This window comes from Symphalangus syndactylus, chromosome 4 (genome assembly GCF_028878055.3).
Source record: "Symphalangus syndactylus isolate Jambi chromosome 4, NHGRI_mSymSyn1-v2.1_pri, whole genome shotgun sequence".
Taxonomy (NCBI): Eukaryota; Metazoa; Chordata; class Mammalia; order Primates; family Hylobatidae; genus Symphalangus; species Symphalangus syndactylus.
This window is the reverse complement of record NC_072426.2, coordinates 115,780,841-115,796,008: the sequence shown is the minus strand read 5'-3', so window position 1 is coordinate 115,796,008 and position 15,168 is coordinate 115,780,841. Positions and strand designations below refer to the sequence as shown.

The following is a 15,168-nucleotide window of genomic DNA, read 5'->3' as shown; positions in this document are numbered from 1 at the left end:
TAGTGTTTAATAGTACTAGTAAGTGCTTAATAAATATTTGTAAATTAATTAGTATTTTCTGTAATTTTGACCTTAATTTTATATCTTTATGGTGTTTTATGTATTTTAAAAATGATTTTATCATGTGTTGTCAGAGTAAATGAGAATTTAAAAAATAAAAATTACAGGATTTTATAACTGAGTAACAAACATTTAAAATAAATCCTAATGCAATTAAGCATAAAAATATAGGGATTAGGAATTGCTCAATTTCAGAGTACATGCCTCATTGTGTAATTTAAAGCTCAGTGAATTTCTAGCTGCACAGGTTTGAAATACACTCTAAAATTATGTTCAATACTGTATAACGTTGACCTTTTAATACTAGCTTTTATTTTAGAGATCTCTTTGCATTCTTTCCTACTATTAAAAAGACATAAAACCCAAAAGCATACAAACTCTCCATATATAATTCAAAATTTGAATATTAAATATTGTCACATCACTAGCATTTAATACTGATTGTTTAATAATTTAATACAACAGTTCTCCATACCTGTTTTCTATGGAATGTTTCCAGAGTGTCTAAAAGCATTTTGATTGGTTTTGTGATGCTTACAAACTATTCATGTAAAAAGTTTTTGTTGAAGAAGCAAAAAAAAAAAAAAAATGCTTGGCTATCTATCCAGACTGTTTTCACCTGGCCTTATAGTGTATATATTTTTTGCTTCTGAAAATTTCCACAGGAAGTCAGGCATTCCCAGTCATCTATCTATAACCTCCTATAACATATTTCTTTCTTGCCACAATCATCTTCCTCTCCCAATAGTCTGTGTTTAAGAGGTGTAGCACTCTTTTCTTCTTTCTCTTACTCAAAATTAAAAATTCAAAAAAATAATGAAAAAAATGAACCTAACAAAAAGTCTCAGCAACAGTTTCTTTTCTGTAGGTCTAAATGTGATAATCTTAGATGATAGGTGGCCAGCTGATTCATGCGTCACTGCCTTGGTAAATACATTGCACCTCCTGAGTGAGAATCTAGTCTCGGATGAAATGCTTCCTACTATTCAGGTGAAATTTCTTCCTTTCCTATATGAAATTTCTAATGTCTTTAGGTATTTTGAATTTATAGTGCATGGGATAAAATCCCCACTTTAATCCAACATCCCAAGTAAATGTCAGAAATTTGCTTGACATGGAAGAGGATAACATTTTAATAATGTGGTTTCTGTATTCCCAGACTAAATGGCTGTGCGATTTTTGTTTGTTTGTTTGCTATTGATTTATTATCAGAGAAAATGGATGTGTCCTTTCTCATTTATCCCATTTTATAAATTAACATAGAGTAAAATTGACTTTTTTATTGTTGTACAGTTCTATGAATTTTAACACATGTATGAACAGAGTCTGTATCCACAGTCCAGATACAGAACTTTTCCATTACCACAAGGAAACCCCTTCACACCCACACCAACCCCTGGCCACCACTGATCTGTTGTCCATCAAAATAGCTATTCCTTTTTGAGAATGAAATTGAATAAATTGAATCGTATAGTATATAATCTTTTGGGATGACTTCATTCATTTAGTCCAATGTCTTTACAATTCATCCAAGTTGGTGGTGTGTCAACAGTCTCTTTTTATTGCCGAAATTAATATTGCATGTTGTGGATACACCAAAGTTTGTTTAACCATTTACATTAAAGGATATTTCTATTGTTTCCAGTTTTTTGGCAATTATGAATGAAGCTGCTGAATTTCTCATGCATAGGTTTTTATGTGACCCTAAGTTTTCATTTCTCTAGGGTAAATATTTAGGATTGGGATTGCTGGGTTATATAAGTGTGTGTTTAACTTTATAAAAAACTGCTGAGCTGTTTTTCCTTACAGAGATGTGAGAGTTTCAGTCAGTCTTCATCCTTGTCAGCCATTACGAGGGTGTTAAAGTGGCATCTCATGGTAGTTTTAATTTTAATTAAAACTTAATGGCCAATAATGTTCAACATCTTTGGATGTGCTATTTGCCATCCATATATCCTTTTTTGAAACATATCTGTTCAAGTGTTTGGATCATTAATTAATTGGGTTGGTTGTTTTCTTACAATTTTAGAATTTTAAGAGCTCTTTATATACTTTGGATACAAGTTCTTTGTTAGATATGTGATTTGCAAATGTTTTCTCCTAGTCAGTAGCTTGTCTTTTTATTATTGTAACCATGTCTTTCACAGAGCAAATTTGTGGTTTTGACAAACTTTATTTTATTGAGGTTTTTCTTTTACAGATCATGACTTTGGTGTCACACCAAAGAACTCTAAGAACCCAAGTCCAGTTCACAGAAATTTTTTCCTGAGTCACTTTTAAAGTGTTACATTTTTATGTTTTACATTTAGATATATGAACTACTTTAAGTTAACTGCTTTTGTTTAATTTGTAAAGTTTAAGCAAAGTTTATTTTTTTCCAAATGGATGTTTAATTGTTCCAATACCATTTGTTGAAAAGACTACTTTTAGCTCATTCCATTGCCTGTAACTTTGTCAAAAATCAATTGGTTATATTTCCTCGTGATTTTATTTGTCAATTTGTCTGTCCTATTTCAAAACCAGAGTTTAATTACTCTAGATTTACAATGTATCTTAAAATCAGTTAGTTCAATGCCTTCATTTTATTTTTTCCAATACTGTTTTGTCTTTCCTTGTTACTTGTCAAATCGGCTTGTTGATATCTGCAACAAATCTTACTCGAATTTTGATTGGTATTACATTAAATCTGTAGATCACTTTGAGGAGAATTGACAGCTTTTAAAGTTGCATCTTCAAATCCATTATCATAGTATATGTCTATATGTCTATTTATTTAGACCTTCTTTGAATTTTTATTAGTATTTATAGTTTTCAGCATAAAGATCTTATATATATTTTGTTATAGTCACTCCTAAACATTTTATTTATTTTGGATCTACTGAATTTTTAAAATTTCAATTTCTTTGCTATTGTGAATAGTGCCGCAATAAACATACGTGTGCATGTGTCTTTATAGCAGCATGATTTATAGTCCTTTGGGTATATACCCAGTAATGGGATGGCTGGGTCAAAATGTCCAACAATGATAGACTGGATTAAGAAAATGTGGCACATATACACCATGGAATACTATGCAGCCATAAAAAATGATGAGTTCATGTCCTTTGTAGGGACATGGATGAAACTGGAAAACATCATTCTCAGCAAACTATCGCAAGGACAAAAAACCAAACACCGCATGTTCTCACTCACAGGTGGGAATTGAACAATGAGAACTCATGGACACAGGAAGGGGAACATCACACTCCGGGGACTGTTGTGGGGTGGGGGGAGGGGGGAGGGACGGCATTAGGAGATATACCTAATGCTAAATGACGAGTTAATGGGTGCAGCAAACCAACATGGCACATGGATACATATGTAACAAACCTGCACATTGTGCACATGTACCCTAAAACCTAAAGTATAATAAAATAAAATAAAAAATTTCAATTTCTAATTGTTCATTGCCAGATATTTGTGCATTAACCTTGTGTCCTGTGAAACTTGTGGTTTCAATCTCACTTCTGTTTTCAAAATTTTTATAGTGTTATTCAGACCTGTTCCTCATACTTGTCATCCAGGTGACAGCCAAGACCTTTGTGAAGTTCTGGTTCATAGATTATTTCTCAAAGTCTCTTACATACTTTTCAGTATCAGACCTTTCCATGCACAACTTTGGGTGACCCCAGAGTTCATGAACAATATTAAGAAGTCACTTTCTGGAGCTTCCCCCTCTCCACAATCTCCTCCATACTTCCTGTTTCCTGTGGCTTCCTTTTTTGATCCTCCAACCAGTAAGCTTGGGTTTATTTACCTACTCTCCTGTACAACTCCACCTTCTTCCTGGGGCCATGAGAATAGAGAAAAATAAAAGGTAAGGGGAATTCAGCACACTCTCTTGGGATCATAGCTTCTCCAATCAGAGAGGTAACTTTTTGCCCCTCATGGTTTTGGGTCCCTGTGAGCCCTAAATACTGCCATCATTGCCATTGCAAGACTACTTGAGAGCTGGGGCATGAGAGAGTGGAGAGAGAAAAAAGGATCTACCTTCATTTTGCTGAGTATTAGGAGACCACTTTCCTGCCCATGAGTCAGAACTAAAAGAATTCTCCTGGAGCTCTCTCTGTCTACACTAATGCCCACACTTTGTTTCGAGCTGTGTGTCTAATCTAGGTTGGGAGAAACCAAAGGGGAACAAATGGTAAACTCACTACTGGTTCAATGATGTTTAAGATTCTGATCTCCTTCCCCAATATGCATGATGCTATTTAGTTTTGGTCCTCACATAGCTGTTCCTTGTGTTCTGTTTAGGTTTTATAGCTGCACTCAGTGCACAATGCTGTAGAGTGTGCATACTCCATGTTACCTGCAACTGGAACCCAATGGGCAGATCATGATGGCCATGTATTTATTATTGTTATTTTTAAATAGGTGTTTGAGGAGCAGATGGTGTTTGGTTATATGAATAAGTTTATTAGTGGTGATTTCTGTGATTTTGGTGCACCCATCACCCAAGCAGTGCACACTGTACCCAATGTATAATCTTTTACCACTCACTCCCCTCCTACCCTTTCCCCCAAGTCCCTAAAGTCCATTGTACCATTCTTACGCCTTTGCGTCCTCATAGCTTAATTCCCACCTACTAGTGAGAACATACGATGTTTGGTTTTCCATTCCTGAGTTACTTAGAATAATGGTCTCCAATTCCATCCAGGTTGCTGCAAATGCCATTATTTTGTTCCTTTTTGTGACTGAGTAGTATTGCATGGGGTGTGTGTGTGTGTGTGTGTGTGTGTGTATATATATATAAAATATTTTCTTTATCCACCCATTGATTGATGGGCATTTGGGCTCGCTCCATATTTTTGTGATTGTGAATTGTGCTGCTATAAACATGCACGTGCAAGTATCTTTCTTATAGTGACTTATTTTCCTCTGAGTAGATACCTGGTGGTGGGATTGCTGGATCAAATGGTAGATCTACTCTTAGTTCTTTCTACACTGTTTTCCATAGTGGTTGTACTAGTTTACATTCCCACCAACAGTGTGAAAGTGTTCCCTTTTCACCACAATCACATCAACATCTATTAGTTTTTATATTATGGCAATAAAACAAAGATAAATAGATGGGACTTAGTTAAACCAAAAAACTTCTGCACAGCAAAAGAAATAGTCAGCAAAGTAAACAGACAACCCATAGAGTGGGAGAAAAATCTTTGCAATGTATATGTCCGACAAAGGACTAATCCAAAATCCACAAGAAAAACAAATCAGCAAGGAAAAGAAACAAGAACAATCCTGTCAAAAAGTGGGCTAAGGACACGAATAGACAATTCTCTAAAGAAGATATACAAATGACTAACAAACATATAAAAAATGTTCAGCATCACAAATTATCAGGGAAATGCAAATCAAAATCACAATGCAATGCCACCTAACTCCTGGAAGAATGGCCTATGAATTTTAATGCAATTTTGGAATTCTCACAAGACATTTACAAGATGCCAACCTTGTTTTCTCACCTTGCTGATAAAATATTTCTTAATTCAAGGAGCTAGAGCTAGTTTATATTTTACATTTAGCATTGAAATATTTCCAAATATATGTTTTTAATAGTGTCACGAGGAAGGTAAAAACTGCTTTATCTTATTTGTATTTGTATAATTCCTCATATTTGGACAGTACTGTTTATAGCAGTAAACAGTAATCTACAAGCCAGTTAGTCTGAAAAACTGATGATCAACATTTCTACATCATGCTCCCGAAGCTTTGTGGCCCAGGCTATGTAAACGATACTACTCATTTCCATATACTAAAGAATTTTTATATTTAAACCTAATAACTTTTCTTTTTGATCACATAAGTTGTGAGATAAGTAGGATGGTTAACAATCTTCTTATTTTATAGCTGTAAAATCTTTACAGAGGCTGAGTTGCCTGCTCATAATTACATAGCTGTTTACTGTATAGAGAGAGTCAGCACTATAACCAAGGGCTTTGTTACTCAACATTCACCGTGCTTTCCACTAAACCATACTTCATTATTTAGTGGTATGTGATGAGGTGGATCAGTGTGAGCCAAAAATACTGAGTGTCCATAAACTTTGACAGATCCTGATACAAAGACTTGAAAGACAGGCTATGTAGTTTAACCCCTTTGAGTAAGTACTGGGCAATGTTTAAGGACTTTTGATAGGAAAAAAATAAATAGTGAAAGCAGAGCTTTAAGAAGAAAACTTGACATGAATGAAATGGAAGGAACAGATACTGGAGGATGGGAAGTAGGTTCTGCAGGTATAACACAGGAGAAGTAATAAAACTAACTGGAATATTGCTATTGGGAGGGGACACATGAAATAGACATTATGGAGGAAGAATTGGTAGGACTTAGTGACTGATTAGAGGGGAAGGGCAAGGCAGATGTAGAGGTGGAATCTTCTTGGTTTGGCTTTTGGAGAATGACATGCTACTAATATGAGTGAATTTGGGTTTGAGAGAATGAAAGGTTAGGTCTCAAGCTTGTAGAATGTAAAATGATGAGATCAGAATAAAGGGAGTTTGGAGTTCTAGATCAGAAAATCAAGATCAAGTTGGGAATGTAGGACTGGGGTAGATCTTCATAGAAGGAGAGTTAAAGTTCATGGTGGTGGATGGAATGTCTGAAGGTGAGCCTATACGGAGAAAAGAGCAGAAAACTGAGAAATAAACCCTAGAGTATAAGCTATTAATATTAAACAATACTGAAAAGCTTTATTTTACTATTAATTTGAAAGCATTATATGGCTTCTGACATTTGTGAATTTCAGCCAGAATAGAGGTGTGTTTAGTTATACGTACTTAAATATAAATTTAACTTCTGTGAGCCTTATGTAAATCCAGCACTGCTGTATAATTGTATTCACCAGAAAGATCATCAGGGTGCAGTCACTCACTCAGTGAATCTGTTTGTTTACTTATGGCCCTTGTTTATTTTTATGTTTGGGTGAGATTTTCATTTCTGGTTACATGTCTAGATGGTTTAAATGCAGGGCATGTCTCCTAGCTGAAGACTCCTGTGCATAGTACCAGAACTACTTTATATTCACAAAGGCTGACAGTGCTAATGATGGTTTGTCTCTGGGTGTTTACAGGGTCATTTTTTGGTTTGTATCTCTGTGGCATTTCCAAAATCGAGAAGTTATTTGCATTTTGCTGTTTAATACTTCTGGAGATGTTTTTCTTTTTTTCCCTCTATTAATGATGGCAGAATTGGTGAGAAAGAAGTTTTGAAAAAGTGTCATTAAATTATCCTTTGTTAGAAGAATGTTTTATATTCCCTTTCCTTTAGTCTTCTAAAAATATTTATGTGTTCCAGCATGTGAGATTGAATATTTCATTAGGAAGTATTAGGGGAGTCATTTTAAAGGCAGATTTTAAAGAACCTTAATCACCAGTATATTATGTATGCTGAAAACCTAGGTAAGAAGGGAGTGTAGATTTGTGTTGCTGAAATTTTCCCCATCTTTGTCTTCTATGTCTTTTTGTTGTGGTTAAATATTTAAGTCTATCTTCTGAGGGAAAGAAAACTTGACATTGTGATTGAAATACTGCAGCAGCCATGAACTGCTTATCTTTTACTTCTCTCTCTGCTTTCTGCATTAAATAGTGGTAATGACCTGGCAATACACTATCTGAAATGACATGTTTTTTTTCCTTAAGTAGATTGAGATATTGATTACTGCAGCCCCATCTTATTGCTACATGAATTGCTAGGAAAGGTAAGAGTATGAAGATCCCTTCTGTTTTTGGTTCAATCAAATTTGTATCCTTGTAAACATACCAAGATCCAATGTCATAATTGCTATATACATCTGTAGGACATATATAATATGATATTATAAGAAAAGCTAGCTATTTTTTAATTTGGTTATAAGTGCTAAGTCACTTTCCAGATTTGTTTTGCATTTGGTTTGTTTGGCAGAAAGTGGAATGGGAAGGTGTAGAGTGAGGAAGAGAGGCTAGAATTGACCCGAGATTTTTGTTGAGTACATATCCATCTGTGATGCCCTATGATGAAATCACAGGAGTGATTAGAGCATGGGGTTTGAATGCTAATCGTATGGAACAGCTTTTAGAGACCAACTCTTTGTTTTGCAGTAATGGAAACAGATCCAGAGAACTGAAATGATACGCACTTAGTCACATAGCTAGTTAGTGGATGAGTCAGAAGTAGAAACTGGATTTCTTGATTCCTAGCACAGAACACTCTTTAATATATTTTCTATGCAGATGTGATGAATTTCCATAAGGTAAAATTCAGTAGAATTTTGGTGATGAACAATGATTAAGCTATTATTACTAGCCTTTCCAACTTGATAGGTGATAAATTGAAAGCATAATTTAGCATTTAAGAATTTTTTTTTCCTAAATCTTTAAGTCATCTTTGAAAAAATCTTTGGAAACATGAAATTGATATTTCATTTGTGACTCTCCTAACTGACAAGAAGTGTGGATATCTGTATTCTTTGTATGGTTAATTTTAACAGAATAAATAGGAAATGGCTTCTACATTTTACGTTCTAGTTCAGTGACAGGGTCAACCATACTTTTGGATGTCTTGGGTTTAGTTCTTTAGTTTATAACCTGGATTTACCACTCTGCTTTTTCCACAAAGTTCAATTGAGGAAACATGCTTTAGGGCATGTAAAAAAGCTGCCCATCCAAAATGGTTTTGGGGAAAAATTTATGCTAGGATTCTATAGCGTCACTAGATTAAACATGTTCCTTGCTTTGATTCCACCCAGGCACTAAGTGAAAGCCTATAGAAGATAAGGAAAAATAGGAAACCCAAAGGGAAGGAAAATCATTGAAAAAGTAGCCAAATGCTTTAAGAAAGGGAATAGATAGAGCTATAGTTCCAAAGTTTACTCCCATATTTCATTGATAATTCATCTACTTTAGTATTTTTGAATGACACACTTGCATTGTAATTAGTACATTTATGTTCTCTGCACACCTAGGAATGTAAACATCATAACATCCTCTTATTACAAAGTCTTTGTATCCCCAGTAAGCATTTAATCACTGTTGAGATAGCATATGCCATGAGATCCTATAGCCTTTTACTATAGTCTCAGATATCGGTTTCAGTAAAATTTCTTGAGAGCATCAAGTTAAATATAATTGAATACATTAATAACAGTAGCAATTCTGTTTTTGCTGCTACTGTTACTGTTCCAATACTACTATTAGGATGATGGGGTGGAAGTGGCAATTATCTTGTGTAAGACATTGTGTTGAGCACTTTACATTAATTATCTCCCAAAATTTAATTCTTAAAACAAGGCTATTGTCATCTCCATTTTACAAATGAGAAAATCAAAGATTCATGTGGGTAAATGACTTGCCCAAAGTCACACAGCTAGCAGATAACTCAGACTCTTGAGTTCACACTTTTAACCAATATGACATATATGGTTTATTACACAGCCCTTCTGTTTCAAATCAGTAGGTGCGTTATTTGGATTAGTTCAGTGAAAAAATGTAGAATATCATACATAGTCCTTGTGCTTCTAGCAATTAAGCTAACTTAGTTTGCCCAAGTAAAAAGTTTCAAACAAGTCTTTTGAGAAGAAAAACTTGTTTAGTTTTTATAGATAAGCAGTTTTGATGAAAAAGAAATCTGCAAATACCTATAAAATTAATTTTTAAGTAGTACCCATGAAGGTCCTTATTATATGCTTTATTTAACTACTAAGTACTGAAGAATTATACAGAAACATGCTGCACCATGACTTATGACAAGTTATTATGTCATATTCAAATGAGAATATGACACACTGGAAAACTGATATAATGAATTATTTAAAGCCATCCCAGAATTGGAGTTAATATGGTTTTCTTCACAGATCATACTGTCACCTGCCTACACATCTTCTTTGCGATAAATACTTGCTTTCTATATTAATTTCAAACAACTGAGTCAACATTATAATTTCCACTGATTTCAAAATCACCAAGAAGCATTTCACTTCATATTTTAGTAAAAAATCTATTTAACAATAAATAACTTTTATTTTTGTTTTAATTTTCTTTATTTTATTGCACTATGACATCAGCTGTGTACATGCTATCAGAAATTTTCTCTTAATTTTCCTAAAAACATAATTCAAAAGTTGTGTTTTAATTTGTACCTTATCTAGTAATAGAATCGGTTTTTATTTTCACCTAATTTATTGATTATTTTAATTAGCATTTTGGTAAACTACTCATAGAATTGCCCCTTCTCCTTTCTGACACTTTTAATAATAAAAAAAGCAGCATTTAGAAGGAATTAGTTAAAAGAAAGATAACATTGGTGTTCAGCTAAAAGTTGAAAACAAATTTCATGAAAGATGTGACTAATGAAGAAAATGAGACATCACATGACTATTCAGTCAATTCTACTTAAATAGAAGTTACAGCAACACATCATATCTATGAGGTGGCTTGCTACCTATTTTCACAAAAGGCTCAAGGGAAAAATATAATTATATGTTGCAGTGTTTCCATGGTATAATGGCACTATTTATTCTGTATTTTTCTTGCTCGGAAAAGGAAACTAGAGAATCTTAAAGTGTGGCTCTTAAACTTATCTTTAGCTTTCACTATTATTGCTAAACATAAAATTTTTATGCTGCTAAAAATAATGGTGAAAATCTTATATTATTATCATTGAATATAAAAGAGTTGTCGATGACTTGGAGAAGATAGAAACCTGAAATTGCCACTTCATTACCTTGGAAGGGTCTTTCCATCTTTCTGAGTCTCGGTTTCTTCATCTGAAAAAGTAAAGAGTTGTACTAAATGAGCTTTGGGTTATGTTCTGCTTTACATGTTCTTACGTTTGCTAGGAGAGAATCTTTTTTACTTAGTAGCTTGTAAAGAAAAATGTTAGAGAAAAGGCACAAAGTCAGATTTTGTAGCCAATAGCCCAGTCATAGAGGAAGATAAGAATATTTATATTCTTTTCTATTTTACTTGGCCACAGTTTCTGTGATAGGCACATACGTATCTCACGCAGTTAGTATAGATGGGCTGCAGTTTATGCTGTTTTAGATTTGATGGTTCCAAATGGGGTATTGATTTATGACACAATGTTCTTTCCTTGAGGGCACCTCTGAGAACATTTAGGAGGTTTCATCTTCCTAAGGTACTTTTCGACAGTCTGTGCTCTTACCTCACACATTCATGGATAATTTTAATTTCAAATTAAAAACAATACACAGTAGCTCACCTCTGTAATCCCAGCACTTTGGGAGGCCTAGGCAGGTGGATCACCTGAGGTTGGGAGTTTGACACCAGCCTGACCAACATGGAGAATACAAAATTAGCCAGGCGTGGTAGCACATGCCTGTAATCCCAGCTACTTGGGAGGCTGAGGCAGAAGAATCACTTGAATCTGGGAGGCAGAGGTTGTGGTGAGCTGAGATCACGCCATTACACTCCAGCCTGGGCAGCAAGAGCAAAACTTGGTCTCAAAAAAAAAAAAAAAAAAAAAGAAAAGAAAAAGAAAAAAAAACACACACACAAAAAAACAAAAAACACCTACCCTATTAAAATGTTTTGCTATGTTTTATGCAGATGTTGTCTTATTAAGTGAATAACAATGCTAGTGGTTTTCAGAAACAAATGTGTTTTGGATATTTTTGGGGGAGAGAGAAGCTTCTTACTTTTCCATTTCGTGTATTTTTTGTTGCAGAACTTCAGATGGTGGCAAAGTGGTTGGCACCATAGAAGTCAGTGTCGTGAAGATGGGGGAGATTGAGGATGGGGAAGCCGACCACATCACCACAGATGTACAGGGACAAAAGGTAGGATCTCAGTCTGCTCATTGTACAAATTAAATTAAAAATGATCAGCTTTGCCAGATGCCTGTCTCACCAACATCTCTGTGGGGTTTGAAATCTCATTATCAAAACCTAAATGAGACAACAGCTCTGAAATTGGAATACAATATGTGTGTTTCAGCCTCTGAACCAGAGGGCCTATTTGCTTGGAACTATGCAAAGCAATGCTCCATTCAGAAGCACCTTCCTCTTCCCTGCCAGCTCCCTGGTTGACACTGCCTCTTCTCAGTTGGAACAAAAGTATTGATCATTGTCACATTTTACCATAATTAACTCTATGTGAGATGCCAGAAGATTCTGGGAGGGCTATTGCCCAAAATAACTTTTTCTCTACTCCCAAAACCTTCTTTGGAAAGATATGCGATTTTAATTTTTATTTCACCTTTACGTGAAGGAGGGCAGATTTAATAAGTTCCTGGGCCTGCCTTACGAAATTGTGCAGAGAGAAGCAGGAAATAGTATTCATTGAAGGAATAGCTCTGGAGGAGGGACAATGGCAACCGAAGGAGAAGCTGCTTCCTGAAACACAGAATAAAGGCCTGATGCATATATGTGTCCAGAATTCTGTCTGTCTTTCTGTTCCTTTTCACTAAGGCAGAGAAACTATATAAATATTAGCCTAAATTTCTTTCTTAGAAATGCAATTGCCTGTTTTATTGAGACCATTGAAGCACATGGGGTAGACTTAGAAACTGCTAGTAGTTTCTTTTAGGAAAATGAATTTTATACACTATAATTTCTACCTTTTAATAAATGAGCATTTTTTAAAAAATATTTTTAATAAACAATCACTGTATATACTTCTGGGGTACAATGTGATGTTTTGATATATATTTACATTATGGAATGGTTAATCAGGTTAATTAACAAATCTGTCACCTCACATACTTATTTTGTGTGTGTGGTAAAAACATTTAAGATTTCTCCTTGTAGCAATTTTGGAATCTACAATGGACTATTACATAGTAACCATTTTGCTCAATAGCTCACTAAAGCTTATTCCTCCTGGCTAATGGAAACTTGTACCCTTTGATGGGTACCTCCCATTTCCCTAAACTTTCCCTCCCCCAGCCTCTGGTAACCATCATTCTGCCCTCTACTTCTATGAGTTTGACTCTTTTAGATTCCACAAATGTAAGCTAAAAAAACGACCGAGGCAGGTCTCAATTAATTTAGATGTTTATTTTGCCAAGGTTGAGGCTGCACCTGGGAAAAAACACAAATTAGAGGAGCATCTGTGACCCCTGCCTTTTCCAAAGAGGGTTTTGAGGACTCTGATATGTAAAAGAGAAAGAGTAAGCAGCAAGGGAAGAAGAGAGGAAAAAACGAGGGGGGAGGGTAGGCAATGAGGTAAGTGGTCACATAGTGAGGCTTTCATTAGTGCTCAGTGAATCTACATTTTATATGTGAAAGGGAGAAGAGGAATAGTCAATTATGCATTCCTCTCATATTCAGAAAATCCACATTTTACTTAAAAGAAGTCAATTATGTGTTTGTCTCAGGGTGGGCAGAGGGATGATTTTCTAGTCTTGTCCTTGTCCCCTCTCTGTGGAAATATAAGCTGTTAATTTACATTGTTAGGGTGAGATTCAACAAAACTCTGTATTAAGGCTATTTTATAGGGGGGTTATATATTCTGAAAGAGTTGGGGCCCACAAGGAATTGTGAGCAATTTGTGAAGGAGGGCATCTGGGGAGAGATGTGGCCTTCTATCATTGCAACTATCTGTTTGTCGGGGGAAAAAACAAAGGCAGTTTTTTGTGTGTTTCAGTTCCCAATCTTAACTTTCCTTCCGACATAGTGAGTTTGGGGTCCCAAGAATCTGTTTTCTTTCTCAACATATAAATGAGATGATTCAGTATTTGTTTTGTGCCTGGCATGTTTCATTTAGCATAATATCATCCAGGCTTATCCATGTTGTCACTAATGACAGAACTTTCCCCCTTTTCAAAGCTGAATAGTTTTTTTATTGTGGGTATATGCCACGTTTCCTTTTTCCATTCGTCTGATGATGGACACTGAGATTGCTTCCACATCTTAGTTATTGTGAGTGATGTTGCAGTGAACACGAGTGCAGATATCTCTTTGGCATATTGATTTCAATTCCTTTGGAGTACCCAGAGTGGGATTGCTGGGTTTTATGGTAGTCCTATTTTTAGTTTTCCGAGGAGCCTCCGTATTGTTTTCCATAATGGTTGTATTAATTTACATTCTCAACAGTGCATAAGGGTTCCCTTTACTTTACACCCTTTAAACCCTCACCAGTACTTATCCCTCATCTTTTTTTTTTTTTGAGACGGAGTCTCCCTCTGTCGCCCAGGCGGGAGTGCAGAGGCGTGATCTCGGCTCACTGCAAGCTCTGCCTCCCGGGTTCATGCCATTCTTCTGCCCCAGCCTCCTGAGTAGCTGGGACTACAGGGACCCACCACCATGCCCGGCTAATTTTTTGTATTTTTAGTAGAGACGGAGTTTCACCATGTTAGCCAGGATGGTCTCAATCTCCTGACTTCATGATCTGCCTGCCTCGGCCTCTCAAAGTGCTGGGATTACAGGCATAAGACTCCGTGCCTGGCCTCTCTCATCATTTTGATAATAGCCATTCTGACATATGTGAAATAGTATCTCATTATAGTTTTAATTTGCATTTTCCTGATAATCAGTGATGATGAGTGTTTTTAAATATATCTGTTGGCCATTTGTATATCTTCTTTTACGAGTGTTTTTCGGGTCCTTTGTCCATTTTTTATTGGGTTGTTTTCTTGCTATTGAGTTTAGTTTCTTATATATTTTGAATATTAGCTCCTTATCAGGTGTATGGTTTGCAAATATTTTATCCCAATCCATGAGTTGTTTCCTTATTGTTTCCTTTGCTGTGCAGAAGCTTTTTAGTTTGATACAATGCCATTTGTTTATTTTTGCTTTTGTTCCTGTGCTTTTGGGGTCATATTACAGAAATCTTGCCCAGAACAATGTCATGGAGCATTTTTAAATATTTTCTTCCTAGTACTTTTATAGTTTTAGGGCTTATTTTTCAGTCTTTAACTCATTTTGAGTTGATTTTTGTGCATGAACATGGCATGAGATAAGGGTCCAATTTTATTTTTCTGCATGTGAACATCTAGTTTTCCCAACATAATTTGTTAAAGAGACTGCCCTTTCTCCATTCTGTGTTCTTGGTACCTTTGCTGAAAACAAATTGCCCATATATGTGTGGATTTATTCGTAGGCTTTCTGCCCTGTTCCATTGGTCAGTGTGTCTG

At 35.4% G+C, this 15,168-nt stretch overlaps 1 protein-coding gene across 13 annotated transcripts in view; it reads left to right on the top strand.

The window, feature by feature from the left end:
• INPP4B (inositol polyphosphate-4-phosphatase type II B) overlaps nt 1-15,168 on the top strand; it is an 849,925-nt gene that overhangs the window by 578,524 nt on the left and 256,233 nt on the right. For all 13 annotated transcript variants that reach the window (XM_063637640.1, XM_055276001.2, XM_063637634.1 and 10 more), the window contains one exon: nt 11,761-11,872. In XM_063637640.1, the coding sequence (XP_063493710.1) occupies nt 11,761-11,872 (112 nt within the window). The remainder of the gene's footprint in view (nt 1-11,760; nt 11,873-15,168) is intronic.